Source organism: Eriocheir sinensis, chromosome 3, assembly GCF_024679095.1.
Source record: "Eriocheir sinensis breed Jianghai 21 chromosome 3, ASM2467909v1, whole genome shotgun sequence".
Classification (NCBI taxonomy): Eukaryota; Metazoa; Arthropoda; class Malacostraca; order Decapoda; family Varunidae; genus Eriocheir; species Eriocheir sinensis.
In genome coordinates this window covers 22,898,715-22,922,189 of record NC_066511.1, presented here as the reverse complement: position 1 = coordinate 22,922,189, position 23,475 = coordinate 22,898,715, and the positions used below count along the sequence as shown (strand labels likewise).

The 23,475-nt window shown below is 44.5% G+C and overlaps 1 protein-coding gene across 9 annotated transcripts in view; it reads left to right on the top strand.

The window, feature by feature from the left end:
* LOC127006798 (kazrin-like) overlaps positions 1-23,475 on the top strand; it is a 140,583-nt gene that overhangs the window by 72,994 nt on the left and 44,114 nt on the right. For 8 of the 9 annotated variants that reach the window (XM_050877211.1, XM_050877223.1, XM_050877222.1 and 5 more), the window contains 2 exons: positions 12,676-12,830; positions 14,048-14,276. In XM_050877211.1, coding sequence (XP_050733168.1) covers positions 12,676-12,830; positions 14,048-14,276 — 384 coding nt within the window. Of the gene's footprint in view, positions 1-7,010; positions 7,291-12,675; positions 12,831-14,047; positions 14,277-23,475 lie in introns of those variants that run through there. The other variant, XM_050877229.1, reaches the window with a different exon arrangement.

Here is a 23,475-nt window from a genome sequence, read left to right as displayed (position 1 = left end):
CTTCAGTTATCATCATCACGATGCGAACTGACGTTGTTCTGGCGCTGGTGTGGTGAGCCTTGGCCACCAGTACAACGTACAACTCCACTATACGACAAACTTACAACTCCACTACGACAAACTTACAACCCCACTACGACAAACTTACAACTCCACTATACGACAAATTTCCAACTCCACAGAGATCATTAACCGGGTTTTTCATGGGTGATTTTCTAGTTCAGGGTGCAGAGGTCGTGTAAAACCATCACTGGAATCACAAAGCAGTCCATGACAAGCCCAGGAACTTCTACGAGAGACTTTGTGAACGGGCGAACTGAGAACCCGAAACGAAAATAAAATACGGACTTAATTGTGTTCCAGGGTAGTTTGTTGTTGCCCGCTGCAGACTCAATGGCCAATGTGACGGAGATGAGTACCGAGGCCATGTGCCGCTTAATTAAACGTATGTCCCCAGTTTTGCCTTTTGTTTTGGTCTTGACTCGATAGGCAGCCACTCGCTAACTTTAGTTCCATCACTCTCTCTCTTTAACAAGATTACTGTTGTCCTTTGATATGAAGTCTATTGAGTTAGGATGGGCGAGTGAGGTCATAGGAAAGGAGGAGGGAAAGGGAGGGAGAGCAAGAGAAAAGGAAGAATTTAAAAAGATAAACACACACACAGAGAGAGAGAGAGAGAGAGAGAGAGAGAGAGAGAGAGAGAGAGAGATGCTCATTAACATACAATATCACGTTCATTACACCATCGCTCTTACTTTCCAGACATTATAGCTTCCAAACTAACCCCCTTACTTACCTTTAAACGCACTCCCTATTAGTATCCCTTTCTCTATTTACTCTTTCATTATCACAATATCGTTCATTACTATACGCATCCTCACCGCCGTTCTTCATTTCCTGCGCACTCTAGCGGCAGTATCCTCCTTCATTATCAGGTTCTCTCTACCTTATTTATCTTGAGACGTCTATTCGGATCAACCTTCTTCCTATACCTTCATTACTTAGAGGCTAGAATGCAGTGAGGAAGGGGGGTGATGGGCGTGGCGGAGAGGTAAGCGAGGACAAGAGGAGGCGGAGGAGGAAGAGGAGGAGGAGGAGGAAGGGGTGAGGAGAAGGGCTGGCAAGGCGAGTCGGGGTGTGGCTGAGGCAAGGCGTCTAGGTTAGGTCAGGTGTAGGGCGCTCGTGACCTGGTTTATGTAACATGACCTTAGTGGCTCAACAACACACACACACACACACACACACACACACACACACACACACACACACACACACACACACACAGAGAGAGAGAGAGAGAGAGAGAGAGAGAGAGAGAGAGAGAGAGAGAGAGAGAGAGAGAGAGAGAGAGAGAGAGAGAGAGAGAGAGAGAGAGAGAGAGAGAGAGAGAGAGAGAGAGAGAGAGAGAGAGGAACTAGGTTAATAAGTCTGTTTGCCCCTTCTCGGTTGTATCCTTTTAACCTACTTTGGTGACGAGGCCTTCATGACAGAGAGAGAGAGAGAGAGAGAGAGAGAGAGAGAGAGAGAGAGAGAGAGAGAGAGAGAGAGAGAGAGAGACACACACACACACACACACACACACACACACACACACACACACACACACACACACACACACACACACACACACACACACACACACACACACACACACACACACACACTTCTGCACTGTTTATTTGCTTCGTTCAGTGCGTCACGGCAAAACGGAAGAGAGAGAGAGAGAGAGAGAGAGAGAGAGAGAGAGAGAGAGAGAGAGAGAGAGATGTAACGTGTATTTAATTTTACATTTATTTTTTATGTGAATTTTGTCATCGTACGTAATCCATTTTTCTTTTCACTTTTATTAATGATTTTTTTTTTTTTTGTATTTAATTGTTCCAGGAATGTTTTTTTGTTGTTGTTGCTGTTGTTGTTGTTATTTCGATACCGGATTAAATTAACTATATTATTGAAGTTTACGCGTTCCCCTTACTTTCATTTCTCCATTCTTTTTTTTTCTTATTTCTTCTTTCTTTATTTTTATCCCCGTTTCTCTTCCTTATCATTTGCTTCTTTACCTGTTCTCCTCACTCACTCACACCTGTATTGTCATCTCTACCGAACAGTCTCTTCCATTTTGGTGCCTCTTGATTTCTTTTTCATTAATTTGCGTCTTCGTTTCTATTTTTTTGATTTTTACTATTTGTGCTTTTTCCCTCCTTTCAATAGTCCTTGTTTTCCTTTGTTTACCTCACCCCAACGCGTCATTTTTTTGTATTCATTAATTTTCATCCTCGTTTCGCTTTTTATTCCTACTAGTTATTTTTTTCTCCCTCTCCTTAGCCTTCCTCTCCCTTGTTTTCTTCACTCTCATCTTCATTAGTTTTTACCGTCATCTCTATTCTTATTTCCGTTGTTTCCCTTTTCCTTCCTATCCTTACTCCTTCCTCTTCCTTGTTCTCGTCACCCCATCTCTGCTTTTGGTATATTTCATCATTAATTTCTTACCCTTATTTCTGTTCCTATTCCCAGTATTTCTCCTTCTATCCTGTCATTAGTACTCGCTCTTCCTTTTTCTCACACCAACATCACCTCCTGTTATCCTCTTCATTCGTTCACACCTTCGTATCAGTTCATGTTCCTACTCATTATTTTATTCTGTCCTATCTTTAGCCTATCTTTAGTGTTTTCCTCACCCCACCGCTGCCTCCTGTTCTCATTTGCATTTATTTTCATCTTCGTTTCTAATCATTTTCTTACTATTTTTTATTCCATCATTAGTCCTTGCTCTCTCTTGTTCTCGTCACCCCAACGCCTTCATTCCCTTTGCTGGCTCTTCTTCTCTTCTGCGTTATCATTTTCTTCATATTCCGACAGTTTACTTTTTTTCAACCTATCAATAATTTTCAGTCTCCCTTGGTCTCCTCACCCCAGTGCCGCCAGACGGTCATTCTCTTTCCTTCCTCTTTATCTCCTCTGTAATTTTTATCCTCATTCATATTCTTATTATTACTGTTTTCTTTTTCCATCCTAACATAAGTACTTACTCACCCTTGCTCTCCTCACCCCAACGTTCCAAACAGCCATTTCCTTTCCTGGCTCATGCACTCCTCTGTAATTTTTATCCTCATTCCTATTCTTTTTACTACTGTTTTCTTCTTCCATCTTCTCAATAGTACTCATTCACCCTTGCTCTCCTCACCCCAACGCTCTCAGACAGTCATTTCCTTTGCTGGCTCTTGTACAAACATCTAAAAACAGGCCTGCAATTTCCATCCTCGTTTCTATTCCTATTCATATTTCCTTTTTCCAACCTTCCATTTGTACTCACTCACCCTTACTCTCCTCGCCCCGACTCCGCCAAACAGCCACCCCCTTTGAAGCCTCTTGTACAAACAGCTAAAAACAGGCCGTTGCAAGGTGGACACAGGCTTATTAAAGTTTGCAAACACTCCGCGGACAGGTGGCGGGCTGGTGGTGGACTCCCTTCCCTTGCCCCCCTGAAGTAGGTCAAGGCCGGGCCGCGTAAAACTAACACCTGAGAGTTATGAAATGCGCATTGTTTAAGATAAGGAGTCAGAGTTAAAAGATATAATAGTGACAATGGTAGTGGTGGTGGTGATGGTGATAATACTGATAATGATGATAGTTGTAGTGGTAGTAATAGTGGTAGTAGCAGCAGTAACAAGTATTATTATTATTAGTAGTAGTAGTGGTAGTAGTAGAAGTAGAAGAAAAGAAGAAGAAACAGTAATAGCAGTAGTAGTAGTAGTAGTAGTAGTAGTAGTAGTAGTAATGATAAGAAAAAGAAAAAAAGTATAGGAAAAAGAAGAAAAGAAGAAGAAGAAGAAGAAGAAGAGAGAGAGAGAGAGAGAGAGAGAGAGAGAGAAAGTACACGGGGTAGGGGAAAAAGATGAATGGGGCGTCAAATTAAGAACAACATCGTGTGTGTGTGTGTGTGTGTGTGTGTGTGTGTGTGTCAAGGGCGTTTACTTAATAGGTAGAATGATATTAGTTTAGTCTAACACGCAGTACATAGTTAATGCCATAAAACACACACACACACACACACACACACACACTTCCTCGCTTGCTCTTTCCTTCTCTTTCCTCTCTAAACATTCATCTCTCTCTCTCTCTCTCTCTCTCTCTCTCTCTCTCTCTCTCTCTCTCTCTCTCTCTCTCTCTCTCTCTCTCTCTAAATGTTAATATGTTAAAAAAAAAATGTATTACACTCTACTTCTGTTCCTGACCTTCCCTAATCAGGAGAGAGAGAGAGAGAGAGAGAGAGAGAGAGAGAGAGAGAGACGTATGGTGGTGGTGATGGTGGTGGCACTGATGGGAAGGAGGAAGAAGGGGAGCACGTGAGGGGAAGAAGGGGAGCGAGAGAGAGAGTAAGGGGAGAGAGGGGTTGTCTTTCGCCCATGTGGACCTCAGTCTGTGGTGACGCGGTGTTGAGGTTGGATGGGGCTGGGAACTGCTCTCTCTCTCTCTCTCTCTCTCTCTCTCTCTCTCTCTCTCTCTCGTACCTACCTTTCTCCTTCCTCTCGTCTCGCGCTCTCTCTTTCTCTTCTTTAGTGCCCTCGCATTGTAGCTTTCCTCACTCCTCTTTTGGGATTTCTCTCTCTCTCTCTCTCTCTCTCTCTCTCTCTCTCTCTCTCTCTCTCTCTCTCTGCCATGCTTTTCTTACACTCTTTTTTGAACCAGGGACTGTCTCTGTCTCTGTCTCTGTACCTTTTCCTTAGTTTCCCCTTCATGTCTTTGCTTGGGTACCGCTTTCTTTGTTGCTTCTTCCGTCTGTCATGTTCTGAGTGGTCTAATTATTTTTTTTTCATGAGACACCGCTATCATTCTCTCTCTCTCTCTCTCTCTCTCTCTCTCTCTCTCTCTCTCTCTCTCTCTCTCTCTCTCTCTCTCTCTCTCTCTCTCTCTCTCTCTCTCATTTTATCTTTTCCTTTCGTCTTTTTTTTTTTTTGCCTCCTTGTCCATCTTATTCATTTATCTGCGTCCCATTCGTTTTTATTTTTGTCCGCTGTCACTTCGCTCATTTGTAAGTGTCTTTCACCCCACACTCCCACCTCTACACCTCCTCCTCTTCCTCATTCTCCCCCTACGTGCCTTCATCTTCCATCTGCTCAGTTGTAAAAGAAAGAATAGAGAAGGAAAGGGAGGAAGAAAAGAAAGAAGGGAATGCGGGCGAGAGGTTCATGGAAAGGGTTCGCCAGCAGACCAAAACGAACCACTTGAAGCCTACTCGTGAAGCTTCTCAGTCCACCCTCGTGCTACTCTCTCGTGCGCGGCGGGAAATCTGTGAAAACGGGAGAAAATAGTGAAATGAATCTTACTTTACCCGTTAACGATACTTAGACAATTTACACACGGCTGGGGTTACTGAGAGAGAGAGAGAGAGAGAGAGAGAGAGAGAGAGGGACGGATATAATGGACATGAACTATTCTCGTATTCTCAAACGCCTTCGACTCTCACAACAATTATATCCAAAGACCACAGGGAAGTTTCATCGGGTCCTTACGAATTCTTTTTTCACGTTCATGGTGCAGACTTATTAAACTATCACTAAGCTTATAAAACCACCCAAGGAAATACGCACGCACAGCTATACTACGAAATCCTTGTCAAATGTGTGTGGGTGTGTAAGTCCCGAAATGTTTGAGAGAATGTGGATCTAATCAGTGTGGTGTGACATGGGGTGTGTTAATGGCTTGTAGTGTTATTAATTGTAGTGTGGCACTTTTGTGGATGTAGATGAAAATAAGTATGCGGTGTTGTGGTGTTGTGTGGTGAAGGTTAAAAGAGTGTGGAGAGGTGATAAGCTTGGTGTGACATCGCTGTGGTAGAGGGCGGGGTGTGGCGTTGTGGTGTGGCGAAGGTTGAAAGAGTGTGGAGAGGTGATAAGCATGGTGTGACATCGCTGTGGTAGAGGGCGTGGTGTGGCGGGGTGTGGCGTTGTGGTGTGCTGAAGGTTGAAAGAGTGTGGAGAGGTGATAAGCTTGGTGTGACATCGCTGTGGTAGAGGGGGTGGTGTTTCGAGGTGTGGCGTTGTGTCGAGTATTGTAACTAATGAAATGCGATGCGGTATGAACCTGTAGTGTGTGTGGGACATATTCTTAAACATATCGGAGCCCAAGCACGCACACGCATTTGACAAGGCTTTCGTAAGAGTTTTGGACCTTTGCAGAGGTAGTTTTATGACCCTCCTGGTAGTTTGATCATTCCTTTGTGCCATGAGCCTACAGAAACACTCATTTGAATGCGATTGATATCCTTTTCGGCCTTTGGAAGTACTTGATGTGAGCGGCGGAAGCGACTGAGAATACTGACCTGTGGGTGCTTGGGGAAAAGTGAGGGTCAGGGTGAGGAAGGCGGTGTTCAGATGCGATTTTCCTCCTCCTTTACTCTTTGATCTCTTGCTTGGTGTTATAAGACACATTCGCTTCTCACGTCAGCTATATCTAAAGGTTAAAGATGGGATCAATAGGGTTCAAATGAGTGTGTTTTTTAGGTTCACGGTACAGAGGAAGGGTCAGACTACCACCAGGGCCATAAAACTACTCCTGGAAATGCCAAAAACTCCTGCGAAAGCCTTGTTAAATATGTGAACTTGGGCGACGAAATGTTTAGTAATACGGCTCCTAGAATCTTCCATGTCAGCTTTCTTCTGTTTCCCAGTGGACAGTAGTAGGCTAGTGTTGTCCTTCATCACACGTATTAGCTTCGTTTCATCTGTCTCAACCCTCAATACGATTTCCTTTATTTTTTGTCATTTTCTTCTTTTTCTTTTGTATTATTCTTGGTTTATCTGCACGTCTGTTTGTTTCCTTTTTTCTCCACGCCTCCATGATAACGTTATATATAATTCTTCACTCATCAATACATCGGTTTCCTTTACCCTCGTTTTTCTTTTCTGTCCCACGTGAATTGCTTTATACACGAGTTTCTTTCCGTCTCTTATGCCACTTCAACAACAGACAAACACTGCTGTCGCTAAAATCTTGCTGTCCGCTCTGCCTCGGCGACGTGCGAGGAGGCGAGACCAGCAGCAAGGAACCAACTCGCTCCAGGGACTATAAGGTGATCTCCACAAAAGATATTCTCCCTCGAGCGATTAGAGGAAACAGCACAGAGGATAAGCTCGCGTCCGGAACTAAGACAGCCATCAGCTTGGTAATTGTGTGATAAGTTACGAGTGAGAAAATTGTGTTATTGTGAAGTTTGTGTCCCCGTGTGTCTCGCAAAGATGCCGGGACAGAACTCATCGATGCTCCTCATGGAGTTGTACATCACGAAGTGTGAGTATTGTTGCTGCGGTGATTGGTTGACTGACTGATACACTGATTGATTGATTGATTTCGTATTCATTCATTCGTTGTGAGTGATAAGAATGCAGGATTAGATTAGATTCGAAAACAATGCTAGTGAGTGAAATGAGAGTTTTAGCATGTGTGGAGTAGAGATGCTGAGTATATCGAGAGAAGGATGCTGGAAATGACTGCCAGGCAAGAGGAAAGAGGAAGATCAATGACTAGGTTTATGAGTGGGGTGTGGTGGAACATGCGGGCGGTTGTCGTGACAGAGAAAGATGCAGGAGGCAAGCAAGAACAGATGAGAGAGATGATCTGTTGTTGCGGCCCACCATGAGAAGAGTGCAAAGAAGTTATGTTATTATATTTTACTATCATCACTAGTGGTGCCATCTACCATCTCATATTTTGCGTTGGGTAAGGGGATTATGACAAAAAAATGTGTGCGTATATTTTTCACATTACACTTTTTTAGTTTGTTAATTTTTCACGTTTTTTTTCTTTTGTGTTTATTTTTCACTTCAATTTCTATTTTGTTTTTATTCATTTTTTACGCAGTGAGTGAATGTCCATCACACGCTTCCCCACTCTCTTTCTTGTCACCGGGCTGATTCTCTCTCTCTCTCTCTCTCTCTCTCTCTCTCTCTCTCTCTCTCTCTCTCTCTCTCTCTCTCTCTCTCTCTCTCTCTCTCTCTCTCTCTCTCTGTATGTGTTTGTGTGTGTGTGTGTGTGTGTGTGTGTGTGTGTTTTGAGACTCCATGAATTTTTACGCTCTTACACGTTTTCCCTTTTACATTTTGTCCCACATGATTTCGTATAAGCTGATTACGTTTTCTTTCTTGCCCCGGGCGTAGGAAATTAGCACCGCACATTAGTAGTCTTTATTTGTTTCCCGCGTGGTCAAGGTAATATCGTGTTTGTGCGCGCTGTTGCTGGGGATTAATTGTTTGTTTCACGTCGCTAGGGGTCTCTGCCATCAGTACTTGTTGCCAGGGAAAGGTGTGTTCGTGTGTGTGTGTGTGTGTGTGTGTGTGTGTGTGTGTGTGACGTTTGAAATGCAGATCTCGGAAATAAAACCGAAGCACTAAAAGCTTTTGTTGCGTATATATTTTGTTGACTCGGTGTATGTATGTGCGCGTTCATATTTATTTAAAGGGAGCCACAAGTACTGACTGATGCTCTGTCTGGTGTGTATTCAAGAAAGACTCGTGTTTGTTTGTCCGAGGCTTTCCTGCGAGTCCTGTTCGATGCGTGTGTACAATGAAGAGTTTTGTTTTATTCATTCGTCAGTATTGATTGGCCTCTGACGCAACGTTAAAGAGGAAAGACTTCGGAGAGAGAGAGAGAGAGAGAGAGAGAGAGAGAGAGAGAGAGAGAATCCCTTAATGGCTTTTGTTTTGATGCCTGAAGCGAAGGATGAGGCGATGATTGAATGATTTTATGCCTGCACACACACACACACACACACACACACACACACACACACACACACACACACACACTATCATCAATCTGCTAACTGCTGATGCATATATTTTTTTTGTGTGTCTGCGAGAAGTATTTTACGGGAATCTATTTAATTTTTGAAGGGTCCTTGTCTTTGGCATGTCTACTTTTGATGTAAGCAAAAAATATGTTGTATCCGAATCAAATCAATCAATGAAAACATCAGTCAAGTGAATAAACGACCCAATTGGTATGAGAAGGAAATAATCGTCACCAAGTCAGTAGTCACAAGATCAAAGCTCGAAGATCATTTAACAAGCCATCTCAGCTGATCAAAACGTCACAGCGATCAGTCACCAAGAATCCCCCAATGACCGCCAGAGGGCCAAGGAATGTTTGATCATGCACGTGTCACTCTCACGGCGACGTAGACAGGACGGCATTGTTATGTGTCTGTTGGCCTCTCAGGGCGTGGCATGCAGGTCAAGATCAGTCACTTGGCTTGCTGCTACATCGAGAGCGTCGCAAGCGTCAGATAGTTTAACCAAAGCGATATTTCAAGTTCATCCTTATTTATTAACCCTTGCCTTGCCGCTATTTTTTGTACCTTTATGGAAGTTACTCATTCACGCCAACCATCTAGAGTCATCCCTAATAGTATACACCATGCAGATTGTAGAGCATCAATTTCGCGGTCACCTTTTTTTGCTCCAACACGCTTCCGCATCTGGTCCCTGCCCTTTTTTTTCCCCTTTCGCTGTAAAAACAAAAAAACGAACGAACTTAAAGTCATCCCATCAGCCCCCGGAGAGCACGTAGGAAGGGCGTCTCCTGCTATGCGGAAGCTTTGAAGGGACTATTTTTATTACCGAGACAGCTTAGCAACGCTCTAAGAAGTCCATTCCTGAGATGACAGACGCGCGTCACGCCGGGGGAGTGAGTGACTGGCGGGCGGCGGACTGGTGGAATGGTGAATGGCTGGCTGGCGGGCTGACTGGGTGGGCTGAATGAATGGCTGTATGGCTGGCGCGTTGGCTGAGGGCATGACTAGCTGGTGGGATGGATAATAATTGAATGACGAAAGGTTGAGTGAGTGGCTGCTGAACGACGCTAAGAGAGAGAGAGAGAGAGAGAGAGAGAGAGAGAGAGAGAGGTTTTTTTTATATGTGTGTTTGAGTTGACGCTATGCCATAAAATTACATCCCCTCTGAGCTTCCCTGAATAGTATGTAATAGTGTTTGTATGTCTGTGTTTTCAGTCACTCCGTTTGTCTGTCTATCTGTCTGTCTGTCTGTCTGTTTGTGTCTCCTTCTCCTATGTCTCTGTTTTTCTCCGGTTTTTCTTTCTGCCACATTCTTTCTGTTAGTCTGTTCATTACGTTTCATCCGTTCGTTTGTCTTTCTTTCTTTATGTTTTGTCTGTCTGTTAATTTGTCTGCCTCTGTACGAGTCTCAGTGCTCGTGTCCCTGTTATTCTTTATCTGTGTCTGTCTGTCTGTCTGTGTGTGTGTGTGTGTCTGCTCTCTCTTTCTCTCTCTCTCTCTCTCTCTCTCTCTCTCTCTCTCTCTCTCTCTCTCTCTCTCTCTCTCTCTCTCTCTCTCTCTCTCTCTCTCTCTTTCTCTCTCTATCGCTCTCCCTGTCTGTATATCTGTTCTTCTCTTTATCTATGTATTTACCAATTTATGCCTACCTGTATATATCTTCCTAAATACTTATCTGTCTTTATATACTTTTGTTCCACTAACATAACTAAGGTGTTGCCCTGTCTTCCTCTTCCTCTTCTTCCTTGTCTCTGTCTTCGTAATTTCCTGAGGTGAAAATTACACCATCAATTAATATCACGCCATGAGGAAGAGAGTGTTTATGCAGCCACTGAGAGAGAGAGAGAGAGAGAGAGAGAGAGAGAGAGAGAGAGAGAGAGAGAGGTGTTATGTTACAGAAAATAATTACACCACTTATTATACAACAAACACCTTAATTATTAGGGAAGGACACACACACACACACACACACACACACACACACACACACACACACACACACACACACACACACACACACACACACACACACACACACACACACACACACACACACACACACACACACACACACACACACATATGTACAAAAGTCTAGGGTATCATTTTTGCCGACTTGGATAACTTAGCTTTTTTTATTTTCATTATCCCGTATCACTTTTAACATATTCAATTAAGTCTCATTGGGCAGGGAAAGGAGAAGAGTGGCTGCCGAGGGATGGGAGAGAGGGAGAGGCGACAACCTATACATATAATCTGCTTTAGGCTTGTAACACCTATATTTTAAATCATAGTATTGTCCGCTGTATAATTTGAGCTTCTTCCTCTCCAGTCATACAGGGCAAAGGTTTCCCCAACGTCCTTTCTCTTTGTCTGATGTTAGTGTACTCCATCCTGTTGCGGCAAATGCTCTAACTTTATCTCTCTTTACACCTAGTTCTCTTTAATATTGCCTTTCATCTCCCTACTTTTGTTCCACTTCCTGTCCTCCTCCTCCTCCTCCTCCTCCTCTTAGATATCAACACCCTCAGACTCTAATCATTCCTCCTCCTCTTCCCTCTCCTCTTCCTTCTTCTATTTCACAGTTTGTTGTTGTTTTCTCATCTATAGTTTTTTGCCTCGTTTTTTTTGTGTATGTGTCGGGTCTCTCTCTCTCTCTCTCTCTCTCTCTCTCTCTCTCTCTCTCTCTCTCTCTCTCTCTCTCTCTCTCTCTCTCTCTCTCTCTCTCTCTCTCTCTCTCTCTCTCTCTCTCTCTCTCTCTCTCTCTCTGACGTAGGTTATGACGCATATATGAATTCACCTTGATTCCTTGATTGGTTTCCTGGTACGCGTAAAGAATTGTCGCTAATTCCTTTGTTATACCGAGAGTCGTTATCTACGTAGCGATCCTTTTCCTGCGGCGAGCTGGCGACGCTGAAGGAACGGACGGAGACACCCCAACCTGAGAGAGAGAGAGAGAAAGAGAGGGGAGCGGAGGGAAGGAATTTGAGGGGAATGTTTAATGGGAATAGAAAAGAAACACACACACACACACACACACACACACACACACACACACACACACACACACACACACACACACACACACAGAGAGAGAGAGAGAGAGAGAGAGAGAGAGAGAGAGAGAGAGAGAGAGAGAGAGAGAGATATACTTGGTTGGAAACGTGTGTGTGGGGGGGGGGGGGTAGATGTGCGCTTGATTAACAAAAAATCAATAAGAAAGCCTTTTTATGTTTGATATCAGAAAATTCCAACGTTGGGGAAATAAAAGCTGCACAGTCAGTCATTCAATTTTTTTTTTTTCGTGCTGTTGGAAAACTTTTTAGTACTATACAATGACACCCAATGACGATTAGGATTAGGAGGGGTGGAAACGTAAGTAGGAATGAAAGATGAAACTGCCATAGGATAGGATTTACTTGTTGTTATAGAGGGGACGCAACGTAACATTATATTCGCCCAGGGCAAGAAAAGAGGGGACAATAGAAGGGCTGAGGATTAGGTTTGCCGGAGAGAGAGAGAGAGAGAGAGAGAGAGAGAGAGATAGAGAGAGAATAAATAGAAAAAAAAGCTAATCTTCCCTCAGCAGAACTCGTTTTAAGATTTGGGCATAATCACCTGTTAAAAGTCTCTCTCTCTCTCTCTCTCTCTCTCTCTCTCTCTCTCTCTCTCTCTCTCTCTCTCTCATTTATCTATCTATTTATCTATCTATCTTAGCCATCCGGTTCCTCCTTGTTTTTCTTTCCTATCTTCTTTATTTATACTCATTTGTCATTTAGTTTGTCTCTTCACGCCAAGTCCTCCATCTTAAAGTTAGGATTATCTTTCTTCCTATATATTTTACTCCAAGCTCAACATTAACACACCCTCCTTTCTCTCTCCCGCAGCCATACAGTCGCTGGACACACTCAACGACCAGATCGTCGAGTTCGTCTTCAGCGGCGTCGACTTCGAAGATGAGCACCATGGCGGGTCCCCGAAGCAACGCGAGGCTCTCAAGTCCTCCATGGCTCTTATGAGGAGGCTGCTTGTAGACGCCCAGGTGAGAGAGAGAGAGAGAGAGAGAGAGAGAGAGAGAGAGAGAGAGAGAGAGAGAGAGAGAGAGAGCGAGAGAGAGAGAGAGCGAGAGAGAGGGAGAGGGAGAGAGAGAGAGTATAAAAGTTAAGGAGTCTGCAGGAGGCCAGTCTACGTTCCTGTAATCTCAACACCTGTCCTCCCCATCCATGAATTTATCTAACCTTTTTTTGTGTGTGGAAGGTATCTATCTATCGCATCGGCACTCACCACATGACTGCCAACCCTTTTCCACACATCCACCATCATTACCAAACCACTTATTCCACTTATTATCTATGTCTTTATCAAATCTAAATTCGTCTAGCTTAAATCCACTGTAATGAGTCCTACCCTGTTCTTTTGCTGCCAACACCTTATCAATATCACCCTTATACCGAGCACACTTCAATTACTTATTAACTGGGGCGTAGTTGTTCCTAAGATTTTATTTCCATCCTACAGTGTTTTTATTTTATATTGTACTTTTTTTGTATGCTTTCTTTTTCTTTTCATATGATTCATTTTATTGCAAGTCGTTGCTTTTAACACACTGTAGCAAGCAAATTCTGTAAATCCAATATAATATTTTATCTGCTCAGTTTTCTTCCTGTGTAGAGTGTAGAAATGAATCATTGGAGCCACTCTATGACATAATGACATAATATTATGCTCTATAAATACGGGAAAAGTGCCCTTAGAGTGGAAGAGAGCGAACATTGTACCAATTTATAAAAGTGGAGATAAAACTGAACCACTAAATTATAGACCAGTCTCTTTGACAAGTGTAATGTGCAAGATTTGTGAAAGTATAATAAAAAAAACAATGGGTCGATCATTTAGAAAAGAAAAACATGATGAATAAGGGACAGTTTGGTTTTTTTTTTTTTTTTTTTTTTTTTTTTTTTTTTTTTTTACATCGGTATCGTTCCATGCACATCACGTATTTCCAGCATATTGTTATTCATTACAGGATATCATTAGTTCTTCATGACATCTATTCAACTCTCATTCCTTTCAGTGTCATCTCGTTTCATTCATGGCGCATGAGCATTGTCAGACTATCACTAGGCTCATAAAGCTACCCTTGAAGATACCAAAAACAATCTCTACGTAACCCTTATCAAATGTTAGTGTAATGTCCCCGAAATGTTTGAGAATACAGTCATTTCTCACCACCTTCGCCTCCTTCCCTCCCTCCAACAGAGTAAATTCCGCAAGATGGTGGAAGACAACAAGCAGCTCGCCTCCAGGATCGACGGGGATCTGCAGACGGCGCACCAGGAGGTCAGTCTGCTGCGTCAGGAGCTCGCCGACACCAACAGACGCATCACGGAGTTGACGGGCCTCACGCCGCACGACGGGCAGGCGCAGCAACAGCAGGAGGGCGGCGCCGACTCGCCCGACAACGCCACCACTCCCGTCAACGGCTCGAGTGAGTTGTTTGTGTTCTTTGTTGTTGTGTTGTTGAGTTTTCCTCCCGTCATTTTCCACTATACTTCCTCTTTCAGACTCCTTACACGAGCACGTTCTTCTCTTGATTGCATTTCCATGTGTCAGTATTTGTAGATCTGTAATCACGTAACAAGAAGCTCAGAACAACAAAGTGTGGGTGGAATATCACACGCGTTTCAGCACGTGTCCAAAAACCTGCCTCGAGGCCCAGGCACGTGGCAGGCGGATGAGCGGTGTTGCGGTGTTTGGTGGGGCGGTGTTGTGGTGCTTGGTGACTCACGAGGCGGAGAGGAAAGGGAAGTTGAGGGCACGGAGCTGTATGCATATGCCTGTTGAAATGACGCTCTGGTGACCTGGCCCGCCGTAACCTCCTTTCAGCAGTACGTCTTTGGCGCGTATTCTCAGACGCTTTCGGCTCTCACAAATATATCCAAAGGTCACAAAGGAGATCAGTCGGGTTCTCATGAGTGTTTTTCATGTTAGTGATGCAGAAGCCTTCTCCAACTATCACTAGGCTCGTAAAACTACCCTTGGACATACCCACAACAATCTCTACGAAAGTCTTACCGAATGTGTGTGTGTAAGCCCCGAAAGGTTGGAGACTATATATATATGGGTCTTGATCCTTTGGGTGTTTTGTTTTCAGTTTACCTTTTAAAACCGCCTTTATTTTTTTTTTTTTCGGTTTTATTGACTTCTCACCAATAACAGACATAAACGCGTACAGTGAATTTAAAGAGAACATTCCGTTTAGTAATTGTTTTTAGATAACAGGTTATTAAAAATGAGACACGAAAAAAATACTGCGTGGATTATTGCGTAATATACTGTAGGAAATGTATGTTTAAAAGTTATTTTCATGAATGATTTCAAGGTAAACAATTCACATCAATTAAAGTAGGAGATACACTCGTCACGTGCAGAGAAAATCAAACAGTTAAGGAAAAAAAGTGTTCAGGAAGTTAATCTATTCCCTATTAATCACTTGACCGAATTAACCCGGTAGCAGCGACGGGCCAAATTTGTGGCTTTACCGTGTACCAGCGATGGGCCAAATTTCTGCCATGATATAAACCTCCCAAAATAGATGATGCATAAACTGATCACATATGCGTTGATATATATTATGAAATGGTTTGTGTGAGTGATGATTTTGTCTCATTATTTTGCTTAGAGGGGCCTTTAACCTAACCTAACCTAACCTAACCTAACCTAACCTAAGAAACATGACCCCTGCAGCTACTGGGTTAAAGCGACATCTCAATGAAAGAACCTCATGCGGGCGGGACCGATGGGTGTGTGTATGGCAGGTTATTAGTCGCTGCAAGAAAACCAGTGAAGAGTAGAAAAGACAATGACAGGGTGTGACTAAGCTTACTGAATCATTATGTCCCTCACTTTTAATTAGTTTTACGTTCCGCGTGAGAAAATATCTATAAACATCAATGAAACAAGAGACAACCCTTTGAGACCTAGCCGAGTGGAAGAAGACCATATAACGTTAATAAATGTCAACAGAGTCCCGTGTATTGATAAGTGGGGGCTAGTGTTGAAATGTCGAAGGTATCAACACAAAAAAATACCCATATCTAGGTTCGGTCGATAGCTTAATGGAAGAAGAGTATATAAACTTGATAAATGTGTTACTGGAGTCCCAATTAATAATGAGTGCAGGCTACTTTTCAAATATCAAAAGTATCTAAGTGGGTTCGGTTAGGTAAGATTAGGTTAGCGACTGAGACATGGAGAAAGAGAGAGAAGGGAAGGAAGGGACGGAAGCTAGGGGACGCGTGTGGCGGTGTGACGGGCAAAGGGTGTAGCGAGTTGGGGGGTTGGTGTCGAGTGTCGCTGGTGGTGGTGTGACGACTTTCCAGACTAGAGCAACGAGGGTCTTCGGGTGAGTCCCTCCCTACCTGCCTACCTGCCTCTCTTGTCTCCTTACGCAACACTTTCTTACTACGTTTTCTCGATGTTACTGCGCCACACGTTAATATTTAGTGATTTTTTGTACGATGATATAAGGAATGTAAGGCAAGATGTGTATGTTTCAAGCTACCTATCCGAGTCTTCCTCCTTTCCTTCCTCCCTCCCTCCCCACCAGCGATGTCAAATTGTCGTACTCTGAACATCGCATTTTTAGCATTTTCATTCCAAAAACTCTCGTACCTTTACAAATAACGATCGAAAATTAAAGTTATCGTCGAAAATGTTAAATAGTGATGGTTTTCTTTCATTTTCGTAATAGTTATATGTCAGAAACTACGGAAAGGCAATGTGATGAGTACGATAATTTGGCAACGCTGCTCCCCGCCCACCCACCCTACCTACCTACCTATGCCTGGTCTACCTACACAGCACTTCACTACGTTTTCTGAGTCGCACTGCTTCATAGAGTAACACAGGGGAGTAACGTACATGTAACACAGACATTTTTTTTTTTACAACAAAGGAGACAGCTCAAGGGCACAAAAAAGGGAACAATAATAATAAAAAAATCCCGCTTCTCGCTACTCCTAAAAAGAATCCTAAGAGGTCAATTTATGAAGAACAAGACGATTTTTTTCATGTTTCAGACTAACCTGCCCACCACTGTACAGCCCTCTCCCGCTTCCCTACCTGATACAGCGTTACCTGATACCTCATTACCTGATACAACACCTCCTCATTATCTTTCTTTTCCCTCCGTGTTACTGCGTCGGAGGCTAACTTAGGAAGACTCGTGCACTTACATAAGAAATATAGAGCGGGTTCCCCCACATATTAAGAAGCATTCAGAAGTATAGAAAATAATAACGCCGTGCCAACTGAACAATGTACTGACGTAGGTGGGAGGGGTAGCTTGGAGATAGGTAGCCCGTCTGTAGGTAGGAGACCGGATAAATTCTCAAGATGTTGGTTTGGACGGTGTATGTGTGTGTGTGTGTGTGTGTGTGTGTGTGTCCCTTTAATATTGAGGATTCGTGTAGATAGATTTTTTTATTTGTTTGTTTGTTAGTAAGAACATAAGAACATAAGGAGTCTATAGGAAGCCGGTGGACCAGTACCTAAGCTCCTGTGAATCTAACCCCACCTAATATCACTGTCCATGAATTTAGGTAATCTATTTTTGAACGTGATTATTGTATTGGCACTCACCACATGACTGCCCTGCCTGTTCCACTCATCCACCACTCTGTTAATAAACCAATTTTTGCCTATGTCCCCGCTGAATCTGAATGTATCCAATTTAAACCCATTACTACGTGTCCTACCCGGTTCTCTTACCATCAGAACCTTATTAATATCCCCCTTATTAAGCCCTTCATCCATCCTCGATCAAGTCTCCTCGCACCCTTCCCCTTTCTGCGAGGAGACTTGATCGAGGTTTACAAATGGATGAAGGGCTTTAATAAGGGGGATATTGATAAGGTTATGATGGTAAGAGAACCGGGTAGGACACGGAGTAACAAAACTTTCGTCGGAAACGCAAGAAGAGCGAGACTTATAAGCCCTTCCTCCTCCTCCTCCTCCTCCTCCTCCTCCTCCTCCTCCTCTTCCTCCTTCTCCTCTTCCTCTTGATCCTCGTCCTTCTCTTCCTCCTCTAACTTCTCCTTGTTCTCCTGCTCATTCTTCATTTCCTCCTCCTCCTCCTCCTCCTCCTCCTCCTCTTCCTCCTTCTCCTCTTCCTCTTGATCCTCGTCCTTCTCTTCCTCCTCTAACTTCTCCTTGTTCTCCTGCTCATTCTTCATTTCCTCCTCCTCCTCCTTCTCTTCCACCACCTTCCTCTTTTCCACCCCCTCCTACTTCACTTCCTCCTCCTCCACTTCTTCCTCCTCCTCTTACATCCTCGTGAACGCTGCTTATCACCCATTTCCTTTGTCATCGAGCTCTCCTTCCTCCTCCTCCTCCTCCTCCTCCTCCTCCTCCTCCAGTCACCCTTGAGAAGAGAGGACTCTACGTATGTTCGAGAAAGCAACGAAAGCAAACTGAGAGTGGGACAAATCGTTTTCGTGTCAAAGGGGAACTATTAGAATCGACAATACGTAACAATTAAATATTTCTTTTTATTTTCACATTTTACTGCTTTTTTTTTAATCTTACGTGTCTGGCAGGTCTTCTTACATTCTTCCGCCGAGTAATGCATTTTAGGAGTAACAGACATAGCAAGGAATTACATTATCTCTATTGCTTGATTATTTTCTTACTTATTCTAACTTTATCTGTTAAAAATAAAAGATGGGGAAGACCTGAAGACGCCTCGACCTAAAGAGTAACCTGGGACTTTAATTAATCCAGGTGTCATAAGTCCCCCATGAGTCAGACAGGTGAGTCACAGAACCTCACGTGTATATACAGGTAGGCAGGACCGGTTTGGGGGTGAGGCGGTGGAGGAGGAGGAAAACGGAGCAGGAGGTGAGGGGATGGTAAAACGAGTGGAAGGAGGAAGAGGGGACGAAGAGGGAGACCAGAAAAAAAAAATAAAGAGAAGGAGAAGGAGGAGGAGGAGGATTAGAGAGTTGTGTAGGAAAGGGAGCGAAAGAGAGAGGAGAAAGAAATCCAGTAAGAGTGTAGGTGGTAGAGAGAGAGAGAGAGAGAGAGAGAGAGAGAGAGAGAGAGAGAGAGAGAGAGAGAGAGAGAGAGAGAGAGAGGTGATAGGGAACAAAGAGGAAAGGGTGTGATGCAAGGGACGTAGACGCAACAGAAGGAGAAGGAAAAGGAAGAGGAGGAGAAGGAGGACAAAGGAAGCATAATGTCATAGGGACCGGAAGGACATGATAAAGAAGGGAGAGGGAGGCCGAGAGGAAGAGGAAAAGACGGAGGTAGGAAAGAATAGACTTTAAGAGCAAGTTTTTGTTTACTTAATGAAGGCGGCGTTAGGCTGAACAGTTACCACGCTTTCTCGATGTTACTGCGCCACACACGTTAATATTTAGTGATTTTTTGTACGATGATATAAGAAATGTAAGGCGAGATGTGTATGTTTCGAGGGGTCAAAAAAATGAAGGAGCAGAATATGTATACATGCTTTGTGGGGATTCTTTTTTATTATAACCTCATCCCTCATTTTTCCTCGCCCCAATTATCTTCATCCCTTAATTAGATGGTCGTGAATTAATTAACGAAGTTGTAAAATATGTGCCTACCTGCCTGTCTGTCTGTGTAGGTAAGTTAATAGACAAATAAAGAACTATATGAATAAGTAAGGAAACAGACATGAAAAATATATAAATAACTGAGGATTAAGTGCATAAAGTGGAAAAATGAGGAACAAGGAGAAAGAAAGAGGAGGAGGAGGAGGAGGAGGAAACATGAACATATGGAAGGGCAATCAAAAAGCGTGTTGGCTTATGACGAGGCTGCTTGCTTTTGTTAGTTTTTTTACAGCAAAGGAGACAGCACAAGGGCACAAAAAAAAAGGAAACAATAAAAAAAAGCCCGCTACTCGCTGCTCCTGTAAAGAATCCGAAGAGGTGGCCGAAAGAGCAGTTGATCGAATTCACCAGAGTCATTAGTGTCCTACGAGACATACTAAAGCACTTAATTGCTGTACTTATATGTGCGGGGCCGTTCAATTCACTCCTGACCCAACAAAGTAACGTTCAGTGAAATGTTGGCAGGAGTTGACTGTTTACTCATCAAATAATCCTACAGAAAGGTTGAAGATGACTTGGTTATTAAAAAAGACTCGTGCCGATGTCTGAATTGGGCTCATCCTCTCCTCACACACTTGACAGAGATTCACAGGAGGAGGGAAACGTGAGGAAGGAGAGAGAGAAAAAAGTGCGTGTGTGTGCATGTGCGTGTGTGTGTGTGTGTGTATATGTGTGTGTGTGTGTGTGTGTGTGTAGTCATAGGAAGAGGGCGAGGAGTGGAATGGGAAGTGTAGGCGGTGTTGAGAACGAGGTGATTGGGAGGGTTTTACGGCGTGGTGGTAAAGGGTATAGTATTGGCAGCGAGGGCGACGGTAGTTACTTGAGCCGTGGTGGAAGTAATTGCAGCCGTAGAAGTATTGCAATAGTTATAGTAGAAGTAGTAGTAGTAGTAGTAGTAGTAGTAGTAGTAGCTGTAGTAGTAGTGGTAGTGATGGAATGGTGGTCGATTTAAGCTGAAGGGGATTGGTGGAATAATGGAGGAGATAGGGTGGTGAGTTTTGGTGGTGTGGTAGTGACAGGAACATGGTAATACAAGTGGTAGGATAGGTGGTGGTGGTGGTGGTGGGCGGTTGCTTGCAAGGAGGTAGTGGTTGTGAGGGAGGTGATGGCGGAGTGGTGGTAGTGATGGTAGTGTGGGATTATGATTGCAGTGGCATGGTGGTGATGGTAGTGATAGTTAGGGGGGGGTAGTGGTGGTGTGGGGGGGGGGGGCGTAGTGGTGTTGGCGGGGGTGTGGTCGGGTCGGGTCGGGTGCCGGGTTGCAGTACGCCTGGCTGACAACCCCTTGTGTCGCCGCAGCCGCCCGTGACGCCTTCTTTTGTCTTGCTAGAACACGATACCTAAGAAGAGGCTCCGGGCGCCCTCCTCCTGGTAACGCCCGCTCAGTTGCTCTTCAGACGCCTCAATGTAAACACGGGGGGCCGGCCGGGCGTGCTTGCTTGCTTACCTTGACTTTTGCGATGTGACTGCTGCCCTCTCGCGCGCCGTAACAGCAAGAGAAAGATGAAAAATAGACAGAACGATGGCGGGAAAGACTAGCAACGGGGTTTGATAGACGAAAAGAAAAATGTAATAATCAAAAAGAAAGAAACTCGGGTTGTAATGGCTGGTGGTGGGGATATGTGCTTCGTGTCCGATGTGTGACTATGTTTCTCCCAGTTATCCGCCAGTTTATCGACATTGAAACGTCCCACAGATATTGGTAACAAGTTGTGTAGTATCCTCTCAGTGGGGTTCTGGATAACTACCTACACTTCCATCAAGTATCAATATGTGTACTGACGTTTGCTCGTCCACAAAGACCTAAAGAAATAGTGCATCGATAAAAGCAACCAGGAAAAATGTGTGTACCTATGAATAACCCGCGAAACATGGATATTAGACGCTGAATCTGAGTCCTCTCCCAGCTGGCGGTGATGGAGTGGAAGGGACTTTGGACGTATGTTGGTCAGCTCATTCCAGGCTCATCCAGAGGGGACAGCACCGACGGGGAAGAGGAGTACAAGGACGCCCCGAAAGCAGGAAGGCCTCGAAGGGTTAGAAGAAGGGCAAGAGTGCGGGCGAGGGGCGTGAAGGAAGGGGAAGGAGCTGATATATTAAAGGGTTCAGGAGGGGCCGAGGGATCCAGTCCTGCGCGCTCCGTCCGTCTCGTCTCTAACTCGGATTCTGACAGTGACAGTGAAGACCCGGATGAAGAGGAAGTAGAGGAAGAGGAAAGGAACAGAAGGGAGGAGAGGAGAGAGGATAGAGATAATAATAACGATGATGGTGACGCTGAGCAAGAGGATGACGATGAGGACGACGAAGACCGGGAGACAGACGACGCCGTTTCCTCATCGTCGTCCTCAATGTTGTGCCACAGTGAAGAGGAGGAAGATGAGACTGATACTGAGGTTGAAGATAAAGACAAGTCTGCAAATGATTCAGCGAAGGAGATCGACGAGAAGGCTGAGACGCAGAAGGAGAATGATGCAACAGGGAACATTGGCCACAGCTCACCGAATTCAGACTCAGGAGCAGAGAAAACGACAGGAGGTGCAGCTGAAGGAGAGATCACTACGCAAGACAATTCAGAAGGAAATGTAACAGACGAAGCTGGACCAAGTTCCGCTGGACACACCAAGGACAAGGAAGCAGTTGTGGACATAGATGGAGATAAAAGAGAGCGCAAGGCTGACGGAACAGATGATGATGGCGTGGCGGGAACAGAGCGTAAGGGAGATGGTAATTTGCGTGCCGGGCAGGAGGCGAGGAAGTTTGATGAGAAGGCAGAATCCGTCGAAGGTATCGGTTCTTGTGGAGGGGAAGGAAACGGAAAGGGAGACGTAGGAGGGGGAACAGACCGCGAGGCAAGCAGGATGAACGCAACTCGAGGAAACTCAAATGACGACAAAACAGCTGAGGAGGAAGAAAAAGACATTGAGAGCGAGGACGAAGAGAGGGAAGGAAACAAAGCAAAACACACCACCGCTGGCACAGGTGAGAGGAGCAAGGGAAAGATGAGAAATAAACAAAATGACGGAGGGGAAGACCAGCAACAAGATCCGATAGACGAGAAGGAAAAAAGCAATAATCCAGACGAAAGAAACTCGGCTCACTTCTCATGCGAGGGAACAGAACCGCCAGGGAACGAGAACGAAAAAGCTTGCGGTCAACTTGAAGCCGGACCTGAAATACCTGCAGAAGGATCGCTCAGAACAGTAGCGGGGGCAGACGCGTCCACTGATGAAGGCTCTGACAAGACCCAAACAAAAGGAAGGGAGGAAGCAACTGAAGTAAAAGAATCAGACGGAGACATTGTTTTGAACGGAGACGCACCACAACCGCCCAGTGAAAGCGGCGGGACAGGCGGCGGCGTGGAAGGAAAGCCCGCAAAAAGGAGCGAGGAGGATAATCTCATCGAGGCAGACAACGCAACAGAAGCCGAGGCAACACGCAAGAAGCACAACGAGACAACCGCGGCCTTCATGGGAGCAGCTGCGACACACGGAACAGTAGGCGAAAGGATAAACGGCAGCGAACAAAGCGAGAACAGAAGAAAGGAAGCAGCTGATGATGGAACAAATTGCAATGATGATGACGAGGTGGGCGTGGCGCAGACTGACGACGCAGGAAACAAAAAGAGGGAAGACGGATTAGAGAGTAAGACATTAACTAAAGCCTTGAGTGATGATGCTACGGAAGGGAAAACAAAAGAGACTGGAAATAACGATGAGACTATAACGAACGGTACATATGGCCTCCAAGAAGGAAATACTGACGGTAATGTGCCGCATGAAACTCCTGAAGAAGAACAACAACAGCAAGTAGACACACAGGAAAACGTAAATAAACGATGCAGTGATAACGGTGAGAGAGAGACCGCAATTAAACTGGAGAGCGGCAAGAATATGGAACGACGAACAATGGAAGCCGCTGGGGGGGCGATTAAAAAGTGGATATCATCGTACACGCGAGGAGAAAAGAGAGGAGCGCAAGCAAAGAAGAAGCAGAATACAAATACAAGAGAAAGAAACACAGACGAAGAAGAAAAGGAACCAGCACCGA